The sequence below is a fragment of the Salmo trutta genome, chromosome 7 (genome assembly GCF_901001165.1).
Source record: "Salmo trutta chromosome 7, fSalTru1.1, whole genome shotgun sequence".
Taxonomy (NCBI): Eukaryota; Metazoa; Chordata; class Actinopteri; order Salmoniformes; family Salmonidae; genus Salmo; species Salmo trutta.
The window spans coordinates 51,594,870-51,621,028 of record NC_042963.1 but is presented as its reverse complement, the minus strand read 5'-3'; the positions used below and the strand labels follow the sequence as shown (position 1 = coordinate 51,621,028).

At 43.3% G+C, this 26,159-nt stretch overlaps 1 protein-coding gene across 8 annotated transcripts in view; it reads right to left on the bottom strand.

Annotated features, from left to right (window-relative positions):
* Window positions 1-26,159, bottom strand: part of LOC115197647 (CUGBP Elav-like family member 2) — a 59,140-nt gene that overhangs the window by 20,359 nt on the left and 12,622 nt on the right. For all 8 annotated transcript variants that reach the window (XM_029759371.1, XM_029759373.1, XM_029759372.1 and 5 more), the window contains exons 2-3: window positions 11,241-11,431; window positions 2,959-3,041 (exon numbers count right to left, since the gene is read on the bottom strand). In XM_029759371.1, coding sequence (XP_029615231.1) covers window positions 2,959-3,041; window positions 11,241-11,431 — 274 coding nt within the window. The remainder of the gene's footprint in view (window positions 1-2,958; window positions 3,042-11,240; window positions 11,432-26,159) is intronic.

The following is a 26,159-nucleotide window of genomic DNA, read 5'->3' as shown; positions in this document are numbered from 1 at the left end:
CTAACCAGCAGGGGGGAAAAACCTGTTCCCAACCTTCTTCCCGCTGCGATTGGTTTTGGTTTATTGTGCCATTACACTCCTGAAGTTGTCGGTAATAGAATGCACCAGCGGTCCACAACCTTCTCCATTTGGAGTGCCAAGTAAAATCGTACCATTTCTACTGACTTGCATGCTAGTTATGATTTTTAAATATTCACATTTTCGTGGAACTATAAATTTCATTTATAGTCGTCTCAAAAGCTATGTCACATGGTTAATCAAAATACTATCTAAAAGTAACTTATTGCCATTGCAAATATGTAAAAAAAAATAACCTACATAAACCAACAAATAAAAACACTGCGGACAGACAATATCATAAAGGAAAAATATCCTGTAAATCCCATTGGACTGCCTGCAAGGAACTTGAAACATTGTATCAACTATTAACTTGGTCCAGCTATCAAAATTGCAACACAGGTTATTTGCAGATGGGATAAGAAATAAATCAGGTAGGCCTATTATATGAGGTTTCTACTGGATCAGAGCTGGAAAGATTTTTCCAATAGGCTACATTAAGGAACTATACTGCTCAAAAAAATAAAGGGAACACTTAAACACATCCTAGATCTGAATGAAATAAATAATCTTAAATACTTTTTTCTTTACATAGTTGAATGTGCTGACAACAAAATCACAAAAATAAATCAATGGAAATCCAATTTATCAACCCATGGAGGTCTGGATTTGGAGTCACACTCAAAATTAAAGTGGAAAACCACACTACAAGCTGATCCAACTTTGATGTAATGTCCTTAAAACAAGTCAAAATGAGGCTCAGTAGTGTGTGTGACCTCCACATGCCTGTATGACCTCCCTACAACGCCTGGGCATGCTCCTGATGAGGTGGCGGATGGTCTCCTGAGGGATCTCCTCCCAGACCTGGACTAAAGCATCCGCCAACTCCTGGACAGTCTGTGGTGCAACATGGCGTTGGTGGATGGAGCGAGACATGATGTCCCAGATGTGCTCAATTGGATTCAGGTCTGAGGAACGGGCGGGCCAGTCCATAGCATCAATGCCTTCCTCTTGCAGGAACTGTTGACACACTCCAGCCACATGAGGTCTAGCATTGTCTTGCATTAGGAGGAACCCAGGGCCAACCGCACCAGCATATGGTCTCACAAGGGGTCTGAGGATCTCATCTCGGTACCTAATGGCAGTCAGGCTACCTCTGGCGAGCACATGGAGGGCTGTGCGGCCCCCCAAAGAAATGCCACCCCACACCATGACTGACCCACCGCCAAACCGGTCATGCTGGAGGATGTTACAGGCTGCAGAACGTTCTCCACAGCGTCTCCAGACTTTGTCACGTGCTCAGTGTGAACCTGCTTTCATCTGTGAAGAGCACAGGGCGCCAGTGGCGAATTTGCCAATCTTGGTGTTCTCTGGCAAATGCCAAACGTCCTGCACGGTGTTGGGCTGTAAGCACAACCCCCACCTGTGGACGTCGGGCCCTCATACCACCCTCATGGAGTCTGTTTCTGACCGTTTGAGCAGACACATGCACATTTGTGGCCTGCTGGAGGTCATTTTGCAGGGCTCTGGCAGTGCTTCTCCTGCTCCTCCTTGCACAAAGGCGGAGGTAGCGGTCCTGCTGCTGGGTTGTTGCCCTCCTACGGCCTCCTCCACGTCTCCTGATGGAGACGTCTCCTGGTAGCTGGTACTGGACTGTCTCCTGGTAGCGCCTCCATGCTCTGTACACTACGCTGACAGACACAGCAAACCTTCTTGCCACAGCTCGCATTGATGTGACATCCTGGATGAGCTGCACTACCTGAGCCACTTGTGTGTGTTGTAGACTCCGTCTCATGCTACCACTAGAGTGAAAGCACCGCCAGCATTCAAAAGTGACCAAAACATCAGCCAGGAAGCATAGGAACTGAGAAGTGGTCTGTGGTCCCCACCTGCAGAACCACTCCTTTATTGGGGGTGTCTTGCTAATTGCCTATAATTTCCACCTGTTGTCTATTCCATTTGCACAAACAGCATGTGAAATGTATTGTCAATCAGTGTTGCTTCCTAAGTGGACAGTCTGATTTCACAGAAGTGTGATTGACTTGGAGTTACATTGTGTTGTTTAAGTGTTCCCTTTATTTTTTTGAGCAGTGTATTATCATTCTCAATGGATGTGACAACAAACTTTGTTTACTTGATGTTGGAGGCGAAGGGAAAAAAGTATTACTTTGGAGAATTAACTCACCAGTGATGGTGAGTTAAGACAAATCAGAAAAAGTATCATAAACCTGAATGGGCACATTTATAGGCCAACATTTACGTGCAGGCCAGCTAGCCTAGGCCTACTTCCCTGTGTGATCAGGCGCGTGTCCTTACTCAAGATTGACACGAGTGCTCCAAACAAAAGACAATGAATAAATTGACAACTCATGGAATGGAAAAAAATATATATATATATATATATTTTAGCCTGGGTTGTGTGCGCTGCAAACAATGTGTCCACTCCTACAATGACAATGATAAAGACTGGAATAATATCATCGAATTAACAGTAAAATATACTACTGGTGAGCCATCCCCATGGCCTCCGCAATGGATTAGTCCACCGAGACGGGCCTCCGCAATGGATTAGTCCACCGAGACGGGCCTCCGCAATGGATTAGTCCACCGAGACGGGCCTCCGCAATGGATTAGTCCACCGAGACGGGCCTCCGCAATGGATTAGTCCACCGAGACGGGCCTCCGCAATGGATTAGTCCACCGAGACGGGCCTCCGCAATGGATTAGTCCACCGAGACAGGCGTGAATCAGACAGGTGTCTCGCGTGGCATCATTTTTTACATTTTTGGCACTGCTCCAAAAAACAAACATATTGGTCGACTAAGAGCCTATCGACCAAACAGCCGACCAGTCGAGTAAATGTGGTTACCCCTAAGACACACACGCTTCCTGCTTACTCACCCCAGTTAAGGTCTTTATGTTGTGCAATGCATTCTGGGCCTCCAGGGCAGCTTTTCTGGTATAAAATGTTACAAAACAGCATCCTAGAGGAGAGGGGGGGGGAAGAGAAAAACAGAATTGAATGAGAGACCAGTAACGTAATTCGTACAGCAACGCTATTCCAAGACAAGAAATGTCACGCGTTTAGAACGCGGTGGGCACCGCGTCACGCGTTCAGAACGCGGTGGGCACCGCGTCACGCGTTCAGAACGCGGTGGGCACCGCGTCACGCGTTCAGAACGCGGTGCGCACCGCGTCACGCGTTCAGAACGCGGTGCGCACCGCGTCACCCGTTCAGAACGCGGTGCCACATTATTTTCAGCACCACGGTTGAACATTATAGTACATAACGCAGAGCATGCAAAGGACAGGCAGTGGCTCCTAGCTGGCAGATGGGCTAGATAAAGAGACAGGGCTGAGGATGAAGGCTATAGTTGACACACATGACGACTGTCCTGCCACAGAAAGGGCAGAGAGCAGGAGACCAAGGGGCTAGCCGTCAGTCAGGATCACTGATCAGTGGTAGAGGGCCACTGTACCGTCCACCCACACTTTAACAGAGAACGGCACTCCACTGCATCAGTGTGAAGTGTTGCGAATACACATTTAAAAGGCAATACAGTACACGCAATGGTACAGAGAATGGGAGAGCGAACGAGGGGGGGGGGGGAGTGAGAGCGAACGAGAGAGGGGGGGGGCGAGAGAACGAGAGAGAGGGGGGGGCGAGAGAACGAGAGAGAGGGGGGGGGCGAGAGAACGAGAGAGAGGGGGGGGGCGAGAGAACGAGAGAGAGGGGGGGCGAGAGAACGAGAGAGAGGGGGGGCGAGAGAACGAGAGAGGGGGGGGCGAGAGAACGAGGGCGAGAGAATGAGAGAGAGGGGGGGGGGCGAGAGAACGAGAGAGAGAGAGGGGGGGGGGTTGCGAGAGAACGAGAGAGAGGGGGGGGGGCGAGAGAACGAGAGAGAGGGGGGGGGGCGAGAGAACGAGAGAGAGGGGGGGGGGCGAGAGAACGAGAGAGAGGGGGGGGGGCGAGAGAACGAGGGAGGGGGGGGGGGCGAGAGAACGAGAGAGAGGGGGGGGGGGCGAGAGAACGAGAGAGGGGGGGGGGTGGTGGGAGAAAATTAGAGACGAGAAGGAGAACATTCTCATCCTTCCGCCCCAGTAGACCGCCAGTGGCGTTCCATCCTGTCAGTGTCTCTGGGCTGGGAGTACACAGAGCTTGGTAGAGAGCAAGCGCACAAAAACACACAGAAGTGGAGCACTGCAGCGTCTCTGACCTACATAATGTTGTTTTATGCTGCTACTGCAGAGTGCAGCTCTCTTTCCCTCACAGGATGTGTGTGTGTGTGTGTGTGTGTGTGTGTGTGTGTGTGTGTGTGTGTGTGTGTGTGTGTGTGTGTTATGCCGTTACTGTAGTGTGGAAGCTCCTCTGTCCTACGCGCTGTGTAGAGAGATGCGATACTCTTTATATGCGTCGAGCCATTCGATGTAAGGCGTTCCTCTCTCCAAAAGGCAGCTGAGTACCCCCCCCCCCCTTTCAGTTGTTCAACACAGCCACTCTGAGGCTAAATAAATAAAAACAGACCCATCTCTACCTTCTGATATCTCACAAAGATACCCTGGAGTCAACATGACCTAAAATAAACACAGCACTTCAAATCTGACTGCTCAATATAGATCCAGAATCATTCAAACAAAAGCCTGATGGAGGGCATGGGGGGGGGGGGGGGTAAAAAGGCAGCATGGGCGTCACCAAAGCCTCTTGATGAAACTCCCCAGTTCACCCAACAGGGGGTAGGACTACTGGGCCAAGGCCCCCAGGCTATGATGGTGAAAGAGATTGTGAAGAGTGGGAGAGAGCAAGAGAGAACAGAGTAGAAAGAGGGGGGGGGGACCATAAATAGCCATATGACATTTGAAATGTCTATTCCCTTTGGAAGTGTAATGTTTACTGTACATTTTTATATCTATTTCACTTGCTTTGGCACTGTAAACATGTGTTTCCCAATGCCAATAAAACCCTTTGAATTGACTAGAGGAGAACCGAGAGAGCGAGGGGGGCAGAGGAAGAGAACGAGAGAAAGTGTAAGCCTCTATCCTCCTATTCAGAAACCTCAAAGTCAGCAGAGCAAAAGGGCTGCTGTGATCAACCCAGATTATCTATTAGAATAAATTACCATGAAATTAACATGTCAATGGGCCATCACAGCTGACACTACTCTATGCCGAGGAGCGAGAGAGCTCCTCTGCTTTGAACTATCCAGCCTCTCACACCAAGACACACAATGTGCTCTATATTCAGCACTACCTAGCAGACACTAGTCTGACCATTAAGTATACAGATGCCCGGGTATCCATCCATCCATCTAGACGTTAATACTGAAGCCTAATCATGATGTACATTTAATAACAGAATGGAGAGAGTAGTTCAATTTTAGGTAGAGCTTGCTTAGAACAGTGCAGTAGACTATATTACTAAAGCTCAGAGAAGTGAAGAAGACACCTGAAACCCCACCTCTTTAAGGAATACCTGGGATAGGATAAAGTAATCCTTCTAACCCCCCCCCCCCCTTAAAATATTTAGATGCACTATTGTAAAGTGGTTGTTCCACTGGATATCATAAGGTGAATGCACCAATTTGTAAGTCGCTCTGGATAAGAGCGTCTGCTAAATGACTTAAATGTAAATGGGAACTAACTTGGGAACAAGATACCTGAGAAAATGCCAGACAGCAACTGTTAGATTAGGCCTAGCCTTACGTCTCTGTCCCTTGCCGCCGCCCCCCCTCCCCCGGCTCTGAGGCACTGGCACCTCCAGATAGCCCACTCCCCAGACGAAATCCCATCACCAAAGAAGTTTCTACAAGCCACATAAAAACCACTGGTTGGTAGATTAGGGCTTTGAATCCCTCAGGATTGAGACATCTGGCCATAAAAAAAATAATAATTTCACAGACCATAGATAGCAGAGGATCTGTCGCTGTGTTCTCATGTTCAACTGGAGGCTGGGTAACTTTCAGTGGTACACACTAGGATTGGGCGGTATGCAGATTATCAAACCGTTTGTAGCATTTTTTATTTATTTAACTAGGCAAGTCAGTTAGTTAACCTCACTAGGGTAGGGGGGCAGCATTCGGAATGTTGGATGAAAGGAGTGCCCAAAGTAAACTGCCTGCTACTCAGGTCCAGAAGCTAGAATATGCATATAATTGGTAGATTTGGATAGAAAACACAAAAGTTTCCAAAACTGTTAAAATAATGTCTGAGTATAACAGAACTGATATGGCCGGCAAAAACCTGAGGAAAATCCATCCAAGAAGTGCTATTATTTTGAAATGCCCGCTTTTCCATTGAAAGCCTATCCACCATACAAAGACTTATGACCTAGTTCACAATCCCTATGGCTTCTTCTACATGTGGCCAGTCTTTAGGTATTGTTTCAGGCTTTTACTCTGAAAAATGAGGGAGAAACACCACTTTCAATGAGAGGACAGTGGAAATTTCCAGACATGAGTCCTGCGCATTACCGGGAGCGTGCCTTTCTTGATTTTCCTTTTCTATTGACGAAGCTATTGTCCGGTTGAAATATGATCGATTATTTATGACAAAAACAACCTGAGGCTTGATTACAAACATCGTTTGACATGTTTCTACGAACTTCTATGGTACTTTTTTGATTTGTCGTCTGTCTGTTATGACTGCGCTTTGTTCCAATGGATCACTGAACAAAACGCACCAACAAAAACGGAGGTTTTTGAATATAAAGAGGGACTTTATCGAACATTTATTGTGTAAAATGGAGTCTTGGGAGTGCAACCATATGAAGATCAATGGTAAGTGATACATTTTATCACAATTTCTGACTTTTGTTACTCCTCTACTTGGCTGCTAACTGTTTGTAATGATTTGTCTGCTGGGCGCTGTTCTCAGATAATCACATGGTTTGCTTTCGCCGTAAAGTCTTTTTGAAATCTGACACAGCGGTTGGATTAACAAGAAGTTTATCTTTAAGCTGGTGTATAACATTTGTATCTTTTATGCATGTTTATTATGAGAACTTCTGTTTTGTTAAGTTTCACGCTCTGCAGTTTCACCGGATGTTGTTTGAGACAGTGGATTACTGAACAAAACTGAGATTTTTGGATATAAAGAGGGACTTTATCGAACAAAACGAACATTTATTGGGTAACTGGGAGGCTTGCGAGTGCAACCATATGAAGATCATCAAAGGTAAGTGATTCATTTTATCGCCATTTCTGACTTTTGTTACTCCTCTACTTGGCTGGTTACTGTTTGTAATGATGTGTCTGCTGGGCGCTGATCTCAATCACATGGTTTGCTTTCGCCGTAAAGTCTTTTGAAATCTGACACTGTGGTTGGATTAACAAGAAGTTAATCTTTAAACGATGTATAACACTTGTATGTTTCATGAATGTTTATAATGAGTATTTCTGTTTTTGAATTTGCTGCTCTGCAATTTCACTGGATGTTGGCCAGGTGGGACGGTAGCGTCCCACACCCCCTAGAGAGGTTCAGAACAAATCCTTATTTACAATGACGGCCTCCTGGGGAACAGTGGGTTAACTGCCTTGTTCAGGGGGCAGAACGACAGATTTTTACCTTGTCAGCTCAGGGTTTCAATCTAGCAACCTTTCAGTTACTGGTCCGACGCTCTAACCACTAGGCTACCTGCCACCCCGTATTACTGAATGTGCACACAAGGGGTACTATTTAAAAAATTAAAATTATAATGTAGGCCAAAGGGATCTTGATCCAGGAGGGGGTTGAATGTCTCTGCTGTAACCAAGATGATGATCTTGAACTCTAGCCACTTAGCAAACCAAATGCATAGCTGGAGGCCTGAGCTGGAGATTATTATTATTCTCAGATTTCTAATAGAAATAATAACACGTAAAAGCTGCAATATGTAACTTTTGGGGTGACCTGACCAAATTCACATAGAAATGTGTTAGAGCCGTCATTCTCATTGAAAGCAAGTCTAAGAAGCAGTAGATCTGTTCTATTTTTATGCTTCCTCTTCTTAAGTTCCAGTTTTTGCAGTCTTTTACTTTCGGTTTTATACACAAGCTTCAAATACAATATTTTTGGTTATGCAAAAGCCCTTTCAAAGCGGTTTAGATGGTACAATGATAGTCTACACTACTTGCTTGGTCACGAACTGAAATTAAAGCTTACTATTCATTTTTGTAACCCCGAAATGGGAAAAAAAATCCAGATTTCTGCATAGTGTATCATCGCTGCGAAGGGAATGTATCAGGAGAAGAGAGGGGTGACTTGGAAGGGCTGCAAGCCATCCTTCTTTCCCGATAGGACCACGGAGCTGGCGGATAAAAGGGGTCTTTTTCCACAACAAGGAAGAGGCTTCATGAGTTGGATGTACGTTTCACACCCGCCTACTTAGCTGTGCTAACGCTTTACATGGATGGGTGAAAGACAGAGCTTCGATGACTATCGCAAGGCGCTGGAATTCCTGAAGAAAAACTCAGGACCAGAAATAAGGGCATAGCTATATTGGACAGTGAGTTCTATATGGGATAGTCTTTCCTTAAAATCAATACACAAGTATATATTTTTAAACCTGCATATTTAGTTAATATTGCCTGCTAACATGAATTTCTTCTAATTGGGGAAATTGTGTCACTTCTCTTGCGTTCCGTGCAAGCAGTCAGGGTATATACAGCAGTTTGGGCCGCCTGGCTCGTTGAACTGTGTGAAGTCCATTTATTCCTAACAAAGACCGTAATTAATTTGCCAGAATTGTACATAATTATAACATTGAAGGTTGTACAATGTAACAGCAATATTTAGACTTAGGGATGCCACCCGTTAGATAAAATACGGAACGGTTCCGTATTTCACTGAAAGAATAAACGTTTTGTTTTCAAAATGATAGTTTCCGGATTCAACCATATTAATGACCAAAGGTTTGTATTTCTGTGTGTTATTATGTTATAATTAAGTCTATGATTTGATATTTGATAGAGCAGTCTGACTGAGCGATGGTAGGCAGCAGCAGGCTCGTAAGCATTCATTCAAACAGAACTTTTGTGCGTTTGCCAGCAGCTCTTCACAATTCCTCAAGCATTGAGCTGTTTATGACTTCAAGCCTATCAACTCCCGAGATTAGGCTGGTGTAACCGATGTGAAATGGCTAGCTAGTTAGTGGGGTGAGCGCTAATAGCGTTTCAAACGTCACTCGCTCTGAGACGGAGTAGTTGTTCCCCTTGCTCTGCAAGGGCCGTGGCTTTTGTGGAGCAATGGGTAACGATGCTTCGAGGGTGGCTGTTGTCAATGTGTTCATGGCTCGAGCCCAGGTAGGGGCGAGGAGAGGGGACAGAAGCTATACTGTTACACTGGCAATACTAAAGTGCCTATAAGAACATCCAATAGTCAAAGGTATATGAAATACAAATGGTATAGAGAGAGAAATAGTCCTATAATTCCTATAATAACTACAACCTAAAAGTTCTTAGCTGGGAATATTGAAGACTCATGTTAAAAGGAACCACCAGCTTTCATATGTTCATGTTCTGAGCAAGGAACTTAAACGTTAGCATTTTTACATTGATGTATTATATTAAGGTAAAAGAAAAGTGTTCATTTAGTATTGTTATAATTGTCATTATTACAAATACATTTAAAAAATATATAAAATAAAAAAATGTTAAAAATATTTTAAAAATATTTGAAGAAAAAAAAGAAATGTCGGCTGATTAATCGGTATTAAAATCATAATCGGTCGACCTCTACTTTGCAACCACGTACCTATGCGAGAGTGGATTCTCGGCCCTCACTAGCATGAAAACTAAATACAGGCACAGACCGTGGAAAATTATTTAAGACTGAGACTCTAATACAACCCAGCATTGCAGAGTTATAGTGCTTATGTCCTATCAGGACCTGAAGGTGTTTTTTTTTTTTAATTTTTTATAAGAGTCTCATGCACAACATGGGAACTGAGAATTTAAGGTTGATTTGGCAGATGGATCTTAAATTGTGACATTGAGGATGTATGGGAAAATATTTGTTTCCAATGTAGGGTGGTGTACCAGGGATACATTTACACAAGATTGTTCAGATACTACTGGACCCCAGATAAAATGGGTTTATTGCTAAATAGTTCATGCTGGAAATGCAAGGGTGAAGTAAGTACCTTTCTGCATGCTATATGAGGATGCCCCATGGTGTTTGCTTTCTGGAAGGAGAAGGAGGTTCTTAAAAAGCTTGAAGAATGGTGGCACAGTCTATCCTAAAGTCCCCACAGCTGTGCTTATTAGGGGATTAATCTATTATAACCACCACATATTAGAAAAGTAGAGTTTGGTCTTGCCTCAGCGGGTTTTCTTACTGCGGCTAGACTTGTACTACATAACTGGAAGGGAGCAGATTGTCCGAAAACAGATTGGCTTAAACTTGTGGCGGAGACGGCATCTTATGAATCAATGATAGCGAAAGTTTGTATGATATGGGAACACTTTCTGAATTATATATAAAGGGACCGGACGTGCAGGTGAGAAGCTAGGGCTGAAGTTAAAACAGATGTGTAATGGGTGTTTAATTTATTATTATTATTTTTATTATTTTTATTATTATTATTATTATTATTATTATTATTATTATTTTTGCCGTTTAATATTCCACTGATATATGGTTGAAAGGTGCTGTATTGTTAGGTGTTATGTTTTTGTTAAGTATTATGGTGTAATGTAATTTAGATGTTTAAAAAAAAAATTATAAACTGCAGGCTTCCACGTCGCCGTCTTGTCTAATTGCGAGGCTAAACGAAACAGCTCAACTCAGGCACTCTTTTAGAAGGTGATCGTCTTAAATGGAAAATAATCTCTCCATCTCACCAGAGGAAAGACAATATGTTTTCCATAATGCACAGGTGTAAGGGGGGTTTGGTACTTAACCCTTAATAATAGATTAGAACCTAATGTTGTATTTTAAGTAATAGACAACTGTCTGCACAAACAGCTTGCAGCGCCTGGCTCAGAGGTATTTGCCGTCAACACTGACAATGAATGGTGTTGGCACCTTGTCTTTCTGTGTTTCAGTCCTAGGGCCTGGGGTATAGTAAAGGTAATTATGCTGGTATTGAAAGGGCTTCATTAGAGAAATTTTAAATTGATTATTTGCTCTGCGGGTGTCTGGGTGCAGTGTGTGTGTGTGTGTGTGTCTGGGCGCAGTGTGTGTTCGCTCTGTGCCCGTCTCCCCCTTACCTTTGCTCTGGGGGGGTGTGGCGGTGCGGTCTCGGAGGATGTTGATCTGGTGGACGGCGCCGTAGGGCTCAAACAGCTCCTTGAGCTCGGTTTCTGTCCAGGAGCGAGGTATCTGGCCAACGAACATCTTGATGGAGTCATGGTCAGGCGTTTCCAGGTTCTCAATGGAACCGTTCATCTTGCTGCCGTTGCTGTGGAGGAGAGGTGAGGGATTATTAGACTGTACCAGAACCTGAAATATACTTTTGGGTCCACCAGTCAGGACCTGAAACATACTTTTGGGTCCACCAGTCAGTGTGGCTGGTACAGTTGCCTGGCACTAAAGCAGTTAAGTCGTGCTGCAGTATTACCAGAATAATTGCTCCCTAGCGATAGTTTGTCACATCTGTACCACGTTTATTTTTTTTACATACATTTTAGAGCACGTAACTAACAAGTCTGGCTGACAGAAAAAAAGAGCAGACTGATGAAAATAATCACACATCCTCTCCAAAATGACTGGACAATCCCCCATCTTTAATCATTGAATGTATGCTAAACGTGTAAGTGTTTGTTGACAGGTCCCATTTCAGTCATTGGCTAGCCTAACTATTGGCCCCTCCCACCACTTGGAGTTGGAAACTGGTGTATTAATTTGACAGGCAGCGGCTAGTCACAAGGATGAAGTGGGGAGTGTGTGTTTAATATTGATCTAATAGTTTGTACTTTTAATCCTTGTTTTAACCTTTTAGCATTCTAGTTGGTTTTATTTACTTTTACCAGCCAATGAAATAGTACTTCAACTTGCACTGTTTTATAAACAAACAATTCAGCGAGACGGTAACACAAGCCACACACCACCCCCCCTTGCTCTCTTCTCTCAGGGTGGGTCAGCGCCAATGCAAGGCAGCTCGACGGGCCCTGAGAGGAGATCAGCATTCTCAGGATGATTAAGTTAAGGCTAGACTAGGACTGATTAAGCTTAGTACTCTACACAGCACAGGAGCATACCTCACAGACCCCCACTATGATTTAGAGACCACGTCGTGAGCGTACCAGTATCACACAGTTCACTACAACACAGCAGAAGCCTCTCTGAGGACATGCCTCCACTGAGCTAGGCTGGGAAGCTGAGGGGGGCAGCATCTCACAATCTCTGACCATAGCCTTCCTGACTCAGCCAGGCTGGAAGAGGGCCAGGAGGCCATGACTCTGGTCCTACATTTAGCTGGGAGGGAGGGGAGTTCGTTGTGATTATGGCCCTAGAGCAGGGTTCCCCAACTGGCGGCCCACGGCTAAAAATAAAAACTGGAAATCAACTCGAAGTGATTTCAATTAAAAGAAATCTGTTCAAGTGGTGATCGTACACAAGACGCATGCTAGATCTGAAATGACCGTTTTGTCTTTTTGGGCTTCTTGCGGTCAATTTGCAGCCTACAAATTTTTCATTAAAGCCTCGCCGCCAAACAACCATTCCAGAAAAACAATGAAAAATATAAAATGATCGTCCCGCGGCTGAATCGAGTTGATCCCTGCCCTACAGTCTCCTAGGTACAGGTAATGCCAACGAGAAGTTATAATTCACTCACAGCAGAGCACACATGAGCTTGAGGAACACAAGTGTGTGTGTGGTGTACACACAGCCAGATGATGAGCAGAGGGACTCCTGGTGGATAGCAAGCTGGCGACACACCGATTAATTTTAATGGGATAGTAAGCAAAGGGCCTGAGGAAAACAAACAGGGTTAAGGTGACTAGGCTAAATTTAAATGATAAAAGGGTAAGTATACAGACCTTTGGACACGAGCCATCCATCTTTTACACACAGAGCCCAAACGCTCGGCCGACACACCAAGGGACGACCTAACCGACATGTTAACTGACAAGTCCCTTAGCGATTCTTCCTTTGGAAATCCAACTCTTAGAAAACACCCAAATCCAATACTTGTTAAGTAATCACACATATTTTAGGGTGGAAAAATAGAGGCACAAACCATCCTACTGTAGTCAATTCATCCAAGCAGCTATTCACCGCTACAAAAAATATATATATATATATATACACACACACACACACACACACACGACTGAAATTGGAAGCATAAGACGCTTTACAGTCCACACAAAGCCATGGGGCGACTTCACTACCCCCGCCACCCACCCTGACAGCTAGCTACACAGAATCCTCTCAGCAGGAAGGCCCCAGCACAGTAGGGTCAGTCAGCACAAATTGAAAGATAGCAGGCCGAAAACACAGGAAGGACTGAACTTCTCCAAAAAAAGACAAAAAACTCCTTTTGTATTTTCGTTACATAATGTTTTACCCTCTAAAAACAGTTCAGTAAGCAGAGGATTGTTGCCTGTAAACCATCACCATGTCACTCCTCAGGTATTGGTTTGGTTGGCAATGGAACAGGGAGTAACCTACCAGCGTTCCATAGACATAGAATTCTTAGAATGGACATCCCCTATTCCAAGTCAACCTACTGTGATAGCAGGTTCCATTCTACAAATTATTTTTCTATGCCATCCCCAGCACAGCAGCAGGGGAAACAAGCTTATATTGTTCAGATGCTGGAGAGAACACTTCACAGATACCCTCCACGATAACAATGGGCCTTTAGTGAGTCAGAAGGACGCTTTGTAATCCTCCCACTTAACGCTACGTCTAACTAAAGCAGCGGGCATTGTGTCGTGTGACACCATTATCTAGTAACCAGACAGCCTGACGCCATTTTGCTGAGTGACTTGCCTTCTGAACTCGTACATATGTACAGTGCATTCGGAAAGTACTCAGACCCCTTGACCTTTTCCACATTTTGAAACATTACAGCCTTATTATAAAATGGACAAAAAAACTCTTCTCAGCAATCTACACACAATGCCCCATAATGACAAAGCAAAAACAGGTTGACATTTTTTTATACATTAATGATATACATCTTATTTTCATACAGTAACAGTTGTTTCCAGGGTTTCTTTATTTTTACAATTTTCTACATTGTAGATTAATGGTGAAGACATCAAAACTATTAAATAACATATGGAATCATGTAGTAACCCGACCTCAAACCAATTTATTTAACTAGGCAAGTCAGTTAAGAACAAATTATTATTTACAATGACCGCCTAGGAACAGTGGGCTAACTGCCTTGTTCAGGGGCATAACGACATTTTTACCTTGTCAGCTCGGGGATTCGATCTAGCAACCTTTCGTTACTTGTCCAACGCACTAGGCTACCTGCCGCCCCAACTGAGATGGTTGAGTTGGACCGCAGAGTGAAGGAAAAGCAGCCAACAAGTGCTCAGCATATGTGGGAACTCCTTCAAGACTGTTGGAAAAGCATTCCAGGTGAAGATGGTTAAGAGAATGCCAAGAGCGTGCAAAGCTGTCAAGGAAAGGGGTGGCTACTTTGAACACATTTTTTTGGTTACTACATGATCCCATGTGTTATTTCATAGTTTGTCTTCATTATTCCACAGTGTTCATTTTTTTTTTTTTTAAATAAAGTAAAAATAAAGAAAACATTTAATGAGTAGGTGTCCAAACTGTTGACTGGTACTGTATTTCAGACCCTCTATGAGACTTGAAATTGGCGCATCCTGTTTCCATTGGTCACAACTAGGTTTTTACAACTTGGGAGTCCACCTGTGGTAAATTCAATTGATTGGACATGATTCAGAAAGGCGCACACACCTGTCTATATAAAAGTTTCCACAGTATACAGTGCATGTCAGAGCAAAAACCAAGACGAGGTTGAAGAATTTGTCCATAGTGCTCCGAAACAGGATCATGTCAAGGCACAGGTCTAGGGAAGGGTACCAAAAAAATGTCTGCAGCATTGAAGGTCCCCAAGAACACAGTGGCCTCGCCTCCATCATTCTTAAATGGAAGAAGTTTGGAACCACCAAGACTCTTCCTAGAGCTGGCCGCCCGGGCAAACTGAGCAATCGGGGAGAAGGGCCTTGGTCAGGGAGGTTACCAAGAACCCGATGGTCACTGACAGAGCTCCAGAGTTCCTCTGTGGAGATGGTTGGCCTTCTGGAAGGTTCTCGGTGCAGCACTCCACCAATCAGGCCTTTATGGTAGTGGTCAGACAGAAGCCACTCCTCAGTAAAAAGGCACATGACAGCCCACTTGGAGTTTTCCAAAAGGCACCTAAAGGACTCTGACCATGAGAAACAACATTCTCTGATCTGATGAAACCAAATTGAACTATGACCTGAATGCCAAGCATCACGTCTGGAGGAAACCTGGCACCATCCCTAAGGTGAAGCCTGGTGGTGGCAGCATCATGCTGTGGGGATGTTTTTCAGCGGCAGGAAATGGGACACTAGTAAGGATCGATGGAAAGATGAACGGAGCAAAGTACAGAAAGATCCTTGAAGGAAACCTGCTCCAGAGTGTGGTCCCAACACAGCACCATTTTGCTGAGTGCCTTCATTCTCCTACATGTACAATCAAGATTTTTATTTAACTAGGCAAATCAGTTAAGAACAAATTCTTATTTACATTGACAGCCTGGCCAAACCCTCCCTTAACCCAGACGACGCGGGGGCAATTGTGCGCCGCCCTATAGGACTCCCGATCATGGCCGGTTGTGATACAGCCCGGGATCGAACCAGGGTCTGTAATGACGCCTCTAGCACTGAGATGCAGTGCCTTAGACCGCTGCGCCACTCGATACAGACACAGTTGCCTGTCACATATGATTATCTTGATAACTATGCATGTGGTGTGAATTAGACCTGGATGATATGGCCAAAGAGTCAAAATATTTATACAAATAAAAACTACACTATATTTGGTTTTTCAATAATAAAAAGTTCAACATCTCACCCATCTACACACACAGCTCATAAATTACATGTTTAGAATTTTCTTCCATAACGTATTGAAAAGGAAATACAGAACTCATTTAAATAAGCATTCACACTCGAGTTAATACTTTATAGAAGCACATTTGGCGGCGATTACATCTTTGAGTCGTCTTGGGTGTGTATCAGTTTTGCACATCTGGATTTGGGGATTCTCCTATTCTTCCTTGCAGATTTTCTCCAGCGCTGTTAAGCTCGATTGGGAGTGGTGAATAGCAATCTTCAAGTCTATCCACAGGTTTCCAATGGGATTCAAGTCTGGGCTTTGGCTGGGTCACTCAAAGGGACTTCCACATTCTTCTTCTTTAGCCATTCCCAGGTTGCTTTGACTGTATTCTGGGGGGGGGGGGTCATTGTCCTGCTGCAATGTAAATCTTCACCCTCATTCTAAGGTCGTTTGCACTCTGCAGCAGGTTCTCATCAAGGATTTGCCTGTATTTGCCTTATGGTATAGTTTCTGCTTTGACATGCACTGTCAACTGTGGGGACCTTTTTATATAGACAGGTATGTTTCTAAATCATGTTCAAACTATTGAATTGGCCACAGGTTGACAATCAAATTGTATTGACATCAAGGACGATCAAAAGGAAAATTGGATGCACCTGAGCTCAATTTGGAGTGTCATAGCAGAGAGTTGTGAATGCTTATGTAAATTAGATCTGCATTTAATATATTTGCTAAAATTTCTAAAAACAAGTTTACACTATCATTATGGGGTATTGTGTGTAGACGGGTGAGAATATTTTTTTTAATCCATTTTGAAATCAGTCTAACAAAACGTGAAATAAATCAAGATGTATGAATACTTAAGGCACTGTAAATGCTAAGTGATTTTTAAAAACATGGGGCCATCCCCATTCTGATTGTTTTATACTGTTCAATTAAAACTTCAACAAAAATAATTCCTTGAGGAAACTTAATGATTAGTCACTTAAAGCACTCTCCAAGTAAAGGGGGAAAGAGAAAGGGTTATTCCATTTAAAAACGGAAGTCTCCAAAGTATCCAATAAGAAGAAAACACGTGCCCTTTTAAGTTGCAAAGCGTTTTGCTACATATGTTGTACCCCAATGAATACGACCCAGACCATGGAAAGACTGAGGCCTGGCGGCCCTATGATGTGGCAGGTGACCTGTCCCAAAGACACCCGGGAGCAGCTGACGCCTGGGCTCCAGAGGACTCCAAGGAACAAGTCTGAAATTAGCATACCTGCTGTTGCTCTTCCCATAAAATAACATGATTTACCGGGACCATATGCCTGACCTGGCCGTTCGCTGTGGTCTGACCGCAGAAGCATGTCAGCTACACTGCTGCTGCATCTTTCCTAGAAGCTCCCATTATAGCGAGACTGTCATGGAGGCAGCACCAGTCGCCAATATAAGGCTATATACTCTAGACTACATGTCAACCATCTTCTCAAAATGTGTCACCTGGTGTCGTTGGGTTCTGTATGAATCCTAAACTAATGGAGCATTAACACCAACCAGTTTAACTTAAAATACAAGCCTAAGGCTTTTCCTTGGCTTGGCTGGGATTGTTTGATCACTCGACTCTACCTAAAAAAAATATTATTATTATTATTTTAAATAAATTACGTTTTAAAATTCATAGGCCCATCCACACCCTGTGATATCATGCAGCGTTGCTTCATGTTTTGGTTCAATTCATAGTTGTGGTAAAATGGAGTTTGTGTAAATAGCCATGTTAACAAGAGGCTCTCCCTCGTTTGGGTTATAACTGATGCTCCCTTCCCTCGGGAGTCACTTGGCAGTAGGAGACGGCCTTAGGTTAAGGTCACAGGGCTATGTCGCCTCAGAATGGTTAGATCACACAGCAAGGCACATGACAACAAGCAACACAGAAATAGCAGCAGTTGGTTTCTGGTGTGTGTGTGTGTGTGTGTGTGTGTGTGTGTGTGTGTGTGTGTGTGTGTGTGTGTGCGCGCACGCGCGCGCTAGCCCCAGCACTACAAGGCTGTAAACCACAACGATTACATTAAATGACGTCACACAGGAAGGGCAGCCTGCACCTTGAGTCACTAGAGCAAGGCGCAACACCACATTCTTCAGTCTGATATCTCATCTGAATTCCATACAAGGTGCTGCAGACTGCTGAAAGGACTGTTGTCCTGGTCTATAATCAGTACATCGGTGCTCTGATGAGGGCCCCATTAAAAGACGTTTTCATCACAGGATTAACTCCAATTCTATCCTCAATATGGCCTCATTTTCATTGTTGCATTTCCCCTGATGAAGACAGATGTGTCCAATCAGTCTGTGACTAGAGCCCCATGTTAACAGGCTGTGACTAGAGCCCCATGTTAAACAACAAGCAGCCAGGGCCTGACAACAAGACCTACCCCATTAGCTTCTAATCTCATGGAGTGTCCCTGGTGACCATGGTTATGGATTGAAATGAATAAGTGAGTGTCCCCAGGTGACTGTGATTAAGGCCAAGGGGATGCAAATTAGGAGGTGAGTCAGGGTGTGAATGGATGCATGAATAAAAAAAATAAAAAAAAAATAAAGGACAATCAAAATGTCTCCAGAATAACGATTCAGAGTAAAGCAGGTGTGAGTGAATGCTCTAGAATGTAATAGGAACCTGACTGAGGATGATCCAAATCAACTGGGGTCTGGTCACACCTCGTCCAGCTGTGCTAGTATGCAAAATTATGCATCAGGCGAAGAGAAGCTTGTTGGCAGGAGCAGAGCCTAGATCCAAACTGAATTATGGGATCCAGGCTAGCAGCGAAGGGTCCTCAGGGGAAAAACTAGCAGCATATTAGAGACCCAAATACACTGAAGGTAGACCCAGGGGTTCCTAGTCTGGTGCTTAGAAAAGCACTCAATATAAAAATTGTTTTAATAAAGATACTACTGTAGCTGTTAAGACCAGAGTAAACTGCTGTTTGATTCTGTCCCTTAATGATTTAAAAAAGGAAAAATAAGAAACCTACTCAGGTCCAGTTATTTTTATGCAGTTAGTGATGCATTTTTTTTAACCAATACCCGACATTTTCCTTGCTGAAAAAAACTACAGCGACACTTAATTTTAGCGGCCTTTTAAGCATTCTAGTAGTTAAATAGTTAACACGCACACAGCGGTCTAAGGCACTGCATCTCAGTGCAAGAGGCAGAATAACAAACAAATCCTGAAAAATGTAAAAAAAAATGTAATAAAATGATTTGCATTTTAATGAGGGAAATAAGTATTTGATCCCTCTGCAAAACATGACTTAGTACTTGGTGGCAAAACCATTGTTGGCAATCAGAGGTCAGACGTTTCTTGTAGTTGGCCACCAGGTTTGCACACATCTCAGGAGGGATTTTGTCCCACTCCTCTTTGCAGATCTTCTCCAAGTCATTAAGGTTTCGAGGCTGACGTTTGGCAACTCGAACCTTCAGCTCCCTCCACAGATTTTCTATGGGATTAAGGTCTGGAAACTGGCTAGGTCACTCCAGGACCTTAATGTGCTTCTTCTTGAGCCACTCCTTTGTTGCCTTGGCTATGTGTTTTGGGTCATTGTCATGCTGGAATACCCATCCACGACCCATTTTCAATGCCCTAGCTGAGGGAAGGAGGTTCTCACCCAAGATTTGACGGTACATGGCCCCGTCCACCATCCCTTTGATGCGGTTAAGTTGTCCTGTCCCCTTAGCAGAAAACACCCCCAAAGCATAATGTTTCCACCTCCATGTTTGACGGTGGGGATAGTGTTCTTGGGGTCATAGGCAGCATTCCTCCTCCTCCAAACATGGCGAGTTGAGTTGATGCCAAAGAGCTTCATTTTGGTCTCATCTGACCACAACATTTTCACCCAGTTGTCCTCTGAATCATTCAGATGTTCATTGGCAGACTTCAGACGGGCATGTATGTCTGCTTTCTTGAGCAAGGGGACCTTGCGGGAGCTGCAGGATTTCAGTCCTTCACGGCGTAGTGTGTTACCAATTGTTTTCTTGGTGACTATGGACCCAGCTGCCTTAAGATCATTGACAAGATCCTCCCGTGTAGTTCTGGGCTGATTCCTCACCGCTCTCATGATCATTGCAACTCCACGAGGTGTGATCTTGCATGGAGCCTCAGGCCGAGGGAGATTGACAGTTCTTTTGTGTTTCTTTCATTTGCGAATAATCGCACCAACTGTTGTCACCTTCTCACCAAGCTGCTTGGCGATGGTCTTGTAGCCCATTCCAGCCTTGTGTAGGTCTACAATCTTGTCCCTGACATCCTTGGAGAGCTCTTTGGTCTTGGCCATGGTGGAGAGTTTGGAATCTGATTGATTGATTGCTTCTGTGGACAGGTGTCTTTTATACAGGTAACAAGCTGAGATTAGGAGCACTCCCTTTAAGAGTGTGCTCCTAATCTCAGCTCGTTACCTGTATAAAAGACACCTGGGAGCCAGAAATCTTTCTGATTGAGAGGGGGTCAAATACTTATTTCCCTCATTAAAATGCAAATCAATTTTTAACATTTTTGACATGCGTTTTTCTGGATTTTTTGTTGTTATTCTGTCTCTCACTGTTCAAATAAACCTACCATTAAAATTAGATGGATCATTTCTTTGTCAGTGGTCAAACGTACAAAATCAACAGGGGATCAAATACTTGTTTCCCCTCACTGTATGTCGTGAAGCTAATAGCAGTGACAATATTACTGTGTAACTCCGGTAGGGCAATATCTGAAAAATAGCACACTTGGTAGTGTGTACCGGTGCTCGGCCAGTCGGCGAAAGCCAACAACACCCACGACGGAGAACGGTTGATTGTCAAGGGCAACGAATTCTATTATTTTGGCTTTAATAGATTTCACCTTTAAGATCATTTCAGTGAGACAACTCTTTCAAATGACTGCCCGACTTGTTGACTGCTCGATCCACACAGCAGACATTGTGGGCTAGGTTAGGAATGCTGTGGCACGTGTAGCGCAAAATTGTGTGTGGCGTTATTACGTCCTGTACCTACGTTATATAGGTATGCACGGTAGCTTTGACATCGGGTTTTTAACGTCAGCGTTAAACTAGACACCGGGCCGATACCGTTGGCATTTTTAGCTAATATCGTGCGACTCCGATATGTTCACCGATATACCATGCATCTTTAACAGTTATGCGCTCCTTCCAGCGCTTCTTGGAACTGTCAGTCACCAGCTAGCTAGAAGCTTTCTGCTCCACTTAGGCCACTGTCCAAGAGGGAGAGGTCAACCTGCCTACACACTCCCCTGGTTCCCGAAACCTATCCAACACAAATGCCTGAAACAGTGAGGGACTATACAGAGCCGTTTAAAAAAAAAAAAAAAAAAAAAACGGGAAGGGACAAGGACTACCTGGGCTTGTCCAATAAGAAATTCTTATTTTCACTTTCCATTGGAAAACGTTTTCCATTGTGTACACCCAATCATAAACAACTTTTGCCTGGCAGCCGATTCCACCCAACTTTGACAAGACAGTGCTAACTCATCCCATGTGCCGTGTACCATGAGTCACCTGGTAGATCAAGTGCATGCCATTGCAATCTTCAAGATTTATTAGCAAGGCTTAGCTTCCTATATCATAATGTGCCACTTGTGTATGCCATAGGGGATGTTCCAACTTCCATACAAACGGGATTTTTCTATTTACCTTGGCACTGGTCAAATCCAAGACACCTTCCTGTCTCAACGGTTTCCATTTCCAAATCTAACACTGTGCATGTAATGTGAAAGTAGGCTCTACTTCCTGTCCCCGTGCTCTATAGAGCACCAGTTAGGTCCGGGACGACACCACTAACGCAATATTTTTCCCGCCCAAAATTACAAATGAAGCATACAAGACTCAGGAGAACGGTTTAAAGTCGATGTAGGCCACAGCATACGCAGTTTGATCTAAGCCTACATCTTCAGCCAAACTGGTTTTGGACCAGAGCAGACAACTTTTATTTTTATTTTTTATTTAACCTCGATACAGGGTGCATATCCAACATCACAACAGGTGACAAACCAGAATGGAGCCCTCTCAGCCGGCAACATCTGTCTGCACGGCTCCCTTTCTCCCTCTTGAACACACACACCACGAGAACAGCTGGTCACCACCGTCAGCCCCAGGACTCCGTGCCAAGAGGCCACACTTTGAGAGCAGACAGCCAGCTCAAATTTTATTAGTCACATGCTTTGTAAACAGGTGTAGACTAAGAGTAAAATGCTTACATACGGGCCCTTCCCAACAATGGAGAGGGAAAGAAAAAAAATGGGGAAATAAAGTAATAAATACAATGAGTAAAGATAGTGGCTATTTACAGTACCAGTCAAAAGTTGCCACCTACTCACTCAAAGGTTTCATTATTTTTTAAGTTGTACAGTAATAGTGAAGACATCAAAACTATAAAATAACATAGAATCATATAGTAACCAACTGTTAAATCAAATCAAAATACATTTTATATTTCAGATTCTTCAGAGTGACCACCCTTTGCCTTGACAGCTTTGCACACACTTAGCATTCTGTCAACCAGCTTCATGAGGTAGTCACCTGGAATTAGAGGTCGACTGATTATGATTTTTCAACGGCGATAGTGATTAGAGGACCAAAAAAAACACATACCGATTATATAAAGTTTGGAATAATGACTATTACAATAATGAATGAACACTTATTTAACTTAATACAAAAATAAAATCTATTTTGTCTCAAATAAATAATGAAACATGCTCAATTTGGTTGAAATAATGCAAAAGCAGTGTTGGAGAAGAAAGTAAAAGCGCAATATGTGCCATGTAAAAAAAAAGCTAACGTTTAAGTTACTTGCTCAGAACATGAGAAAGCTGGTGGTTCAATATTCCCAGTTAAGAAGTATTAGGTTGTAGTTATTATAGGAATTATGACCTGGCAACTATTTCTCTATACCATTTGTATTTCATATACCTTTGACTATTGGATGTTCTAATAGGCACTTTAGTATTGCCAGCCTAATCTCTGGAGTTGATAGGCTTGAAGTCATAAACAGCTGTGTGATTCAAACATTGCTAAGAGCTGCTGGCAAAGCAGTAAAGTTTGAATGAACGCTTACGAGCCTGCTGCTGCCTACCACCACTCAGTCCGACTGCTCTATCAAATCATAGACTTAATTATAATAAACACAGAAATACAAGCCTTTGGCCATTAATATGGTCAATTCCGGAAACTATCTAAAAAACAAAACATTTCTTCTTTCAGTGAAATACAGAACTGTTCTGTATTTTAATCGAACGGGTGGCAACCCTAAGTCTAAATATTGCTGCTACATTGCACAACCTTCAATTTTGTCATAATGACGTAAAATTCTGGCAAATTAGTTCGCAACGAGCCAGGCGGCCCAAACTGTTGCATATACCCTGACTCCATGTGCAATGAACGCAAGAGAACTGACAATTTCCTTAAATAATATTGCCTGCTAAGCATGAATTTCTTTTAACTAAATATGCAGGTTAAAAAAATATATGCATTGTGTATTGATTTTGAGAAGGGCATTGTTTGTTTATGGTTAGGTACATTCGTACAATGATTGTGCTTTTTTCGTGAATGTGCTTTTTTTTTTATAAACATCACCCGTTTGGCAAAGTTGGCTGTAATTCGATGATAAATTAACAGGCACCGCATTGATTATATGCAACGCAGGACAAGCTAGTTAACCTAGTAATATCATCAACCATGTGTAGTTAACTAGTGACTATGTGAAGATTGTTTTTTTTATAAGATAAGTTTAATGCTAGCTAGCAACTTACCTTGGCTCCTTGCTGCACGCATAACAGGTGGTCAGCCTGCCACGCAGTTTCCTCGTGGAATGCAAATGTAAATCGTCATCCAAAAATGCTAATTACCGATTTGTTATGAAAACTTGAAATCGGCCCTAAATAAAAATCGTCCATGCCGATTAAATCGGTCGACCTCTACCTGGATTGCATGTCAATTAACGGGTGTGCCTTGTTAAAAAGTTATTTTGTGGATTTCTTTCCTTTGTAATGTGTTTGAGCCAATCAGTTGTGTTGTGTAAAGGTGGGGGTGGTATACAGAAGATGGCCCATTTGGTTAAATACCAAGTCCATATTATGGCAAGAACAGCTCAAGTAAGCAAAGAGAAACGACAGTCCATTACTTTAAGACATGAAGGTCAGTCAATACGGAAAATGTCAACAACTTTTAAAGTTTCTTCAAGTGCAGTCGCAAAAACCATCAAGCGCTATGATGAAACTGGCTCTCATGAGTGCTACAGGAAAGGACTGTCGTTGCTCTTTGCTTATTTGAGCTGTTCTTGCCATAAAATTTACTTGGTCTTTTACCAAATAGGGCTCTCTTCTGTATACCACCCCTATCTTTTACAACATAACCGATTGGCTCAAACGCATTAAAGAAAGGACATTCCACAAATTAATTTAAATGCATTCCAGGTGACTACCTCATGAAGCTGATTGAGAGAATGCCAAGAGTGTACAAAGCTGTCATCAAGGCAAAGGGTTGCTACTTTGAAGAATCTCAAATATATTTTGTTCAACACATTTTTGGTTACTACATGATTCCATGTGGTATTTCATAGTTTATGTCTTCACCATTATTCCACAATGTAGGAAATAGTAAAGAAAGAAAAACCCTTGAATTAGTAGGTGTCCAAACTTGACTGGTACTGTAAGCAGGGTACCAGTACCGAGTAGATGTGCAGGGGTACGAGGTAATTGACTAAAAAGGCAAAAGGATAGATAGTGACAAGTCAAAACAGTTACTGCAACAAAAAAAAAAAAGGGTAAATGCAGATAACCAAACTACACCCGACAAAAATATAAATGCAACATGTAAATTGTTGGGACCATGTTTCATGAACTGAAATAAAATACATTTTTCATACACACAAAAAGCTTATTTCTCTCAAATTTTATTAACAAATCTGCCAGTGAGCATTTCTCATTTGCCAAGATAATCCATCCACCTGACAGGTGTGGCATATCAAGAAGCTGATTAAATAGCATGGTCATTACACAGGTGCACCTTGTGCAGGGGCCAATAAAAGGCCACTAAAAATGTGCAGTTTTGTCACAACAAAATGCCACCAATGTTGCGGGAGCGTGCAATTGGCATTTTGACTTAAGGGATATTCACCAGAGCTGTTGCTGGAGAATTCTGTTAATTTCTCAATCATAAGCCGCCTATGTCGTTTTAGACTGCAACTGGCCTCACAACCGCAGACCGCGTGACCACGCCAGCCCAGGACCTCTACATCCGGCTTCTTCACATGCAGGATTGTCTGAGGGGAGGGGGAGTGCTGAGGAGTATTTCTGTCTGTAAAAATGCCCTTTGGTGGAGAAAAACACATTTTGATTGGCTGGGCCTGGACCCCAGTGGGTGGGCCTACGCCCTCCCAGGCTGACCCATGGCTGTAACCCTGCCCAGTTGTGAAATCCATAGATTATGGCTCAATTAATTTCAAATTGACCGATTTCCTTATATGAACTGTTCCTCAATAATATCTTTGAAATTGTTAAGTTTATATTTTTGTTGGATGCCAAGCAGTTGCCATAAGAAGCTGTTCAGGTTCTGTTGGTTCCAGACTTGTTTAATAGGTACTGCTTGCCGTGTGGTAACAGAGAGAACAGTCTGACTTTGTTGGCTGGAACCTAGGGCAGTCCCCGGAAGAAAACAAATCTTTGTTGACCAAGAGTCGTGTGTTCTTTTGACCAATCTACAGGTAGAAGTTTTACAGTATGTATTTTTCCATTATTAGGACACAGCCTATGTTTTAAAGAAATCAACCATATGTAGGCTACTGGGCTTGTCTGACACTAAGCACACTGATTCAATAATTAAGACAAATAACTCAAGGAGGGAGCTAGAGATCAAGATAGCCTAACCAGCAGGGAAAAAAACCTGTTCCCGAATCTCCTCCGGCTGCTGCTGGCTTTCGCAGATTCTGCCATAACGCTCACGAAGTTGCCGGTAATAGGATACACCAGGGATCCGCAACCCTTTCCATTTGCAGTGCCAATTTGTGTCACCGTTTTTAACCAACCTGCGTGCCAGTTATGAGCTTCATCTAAATTAAAAATCATACAAATCTAAAAG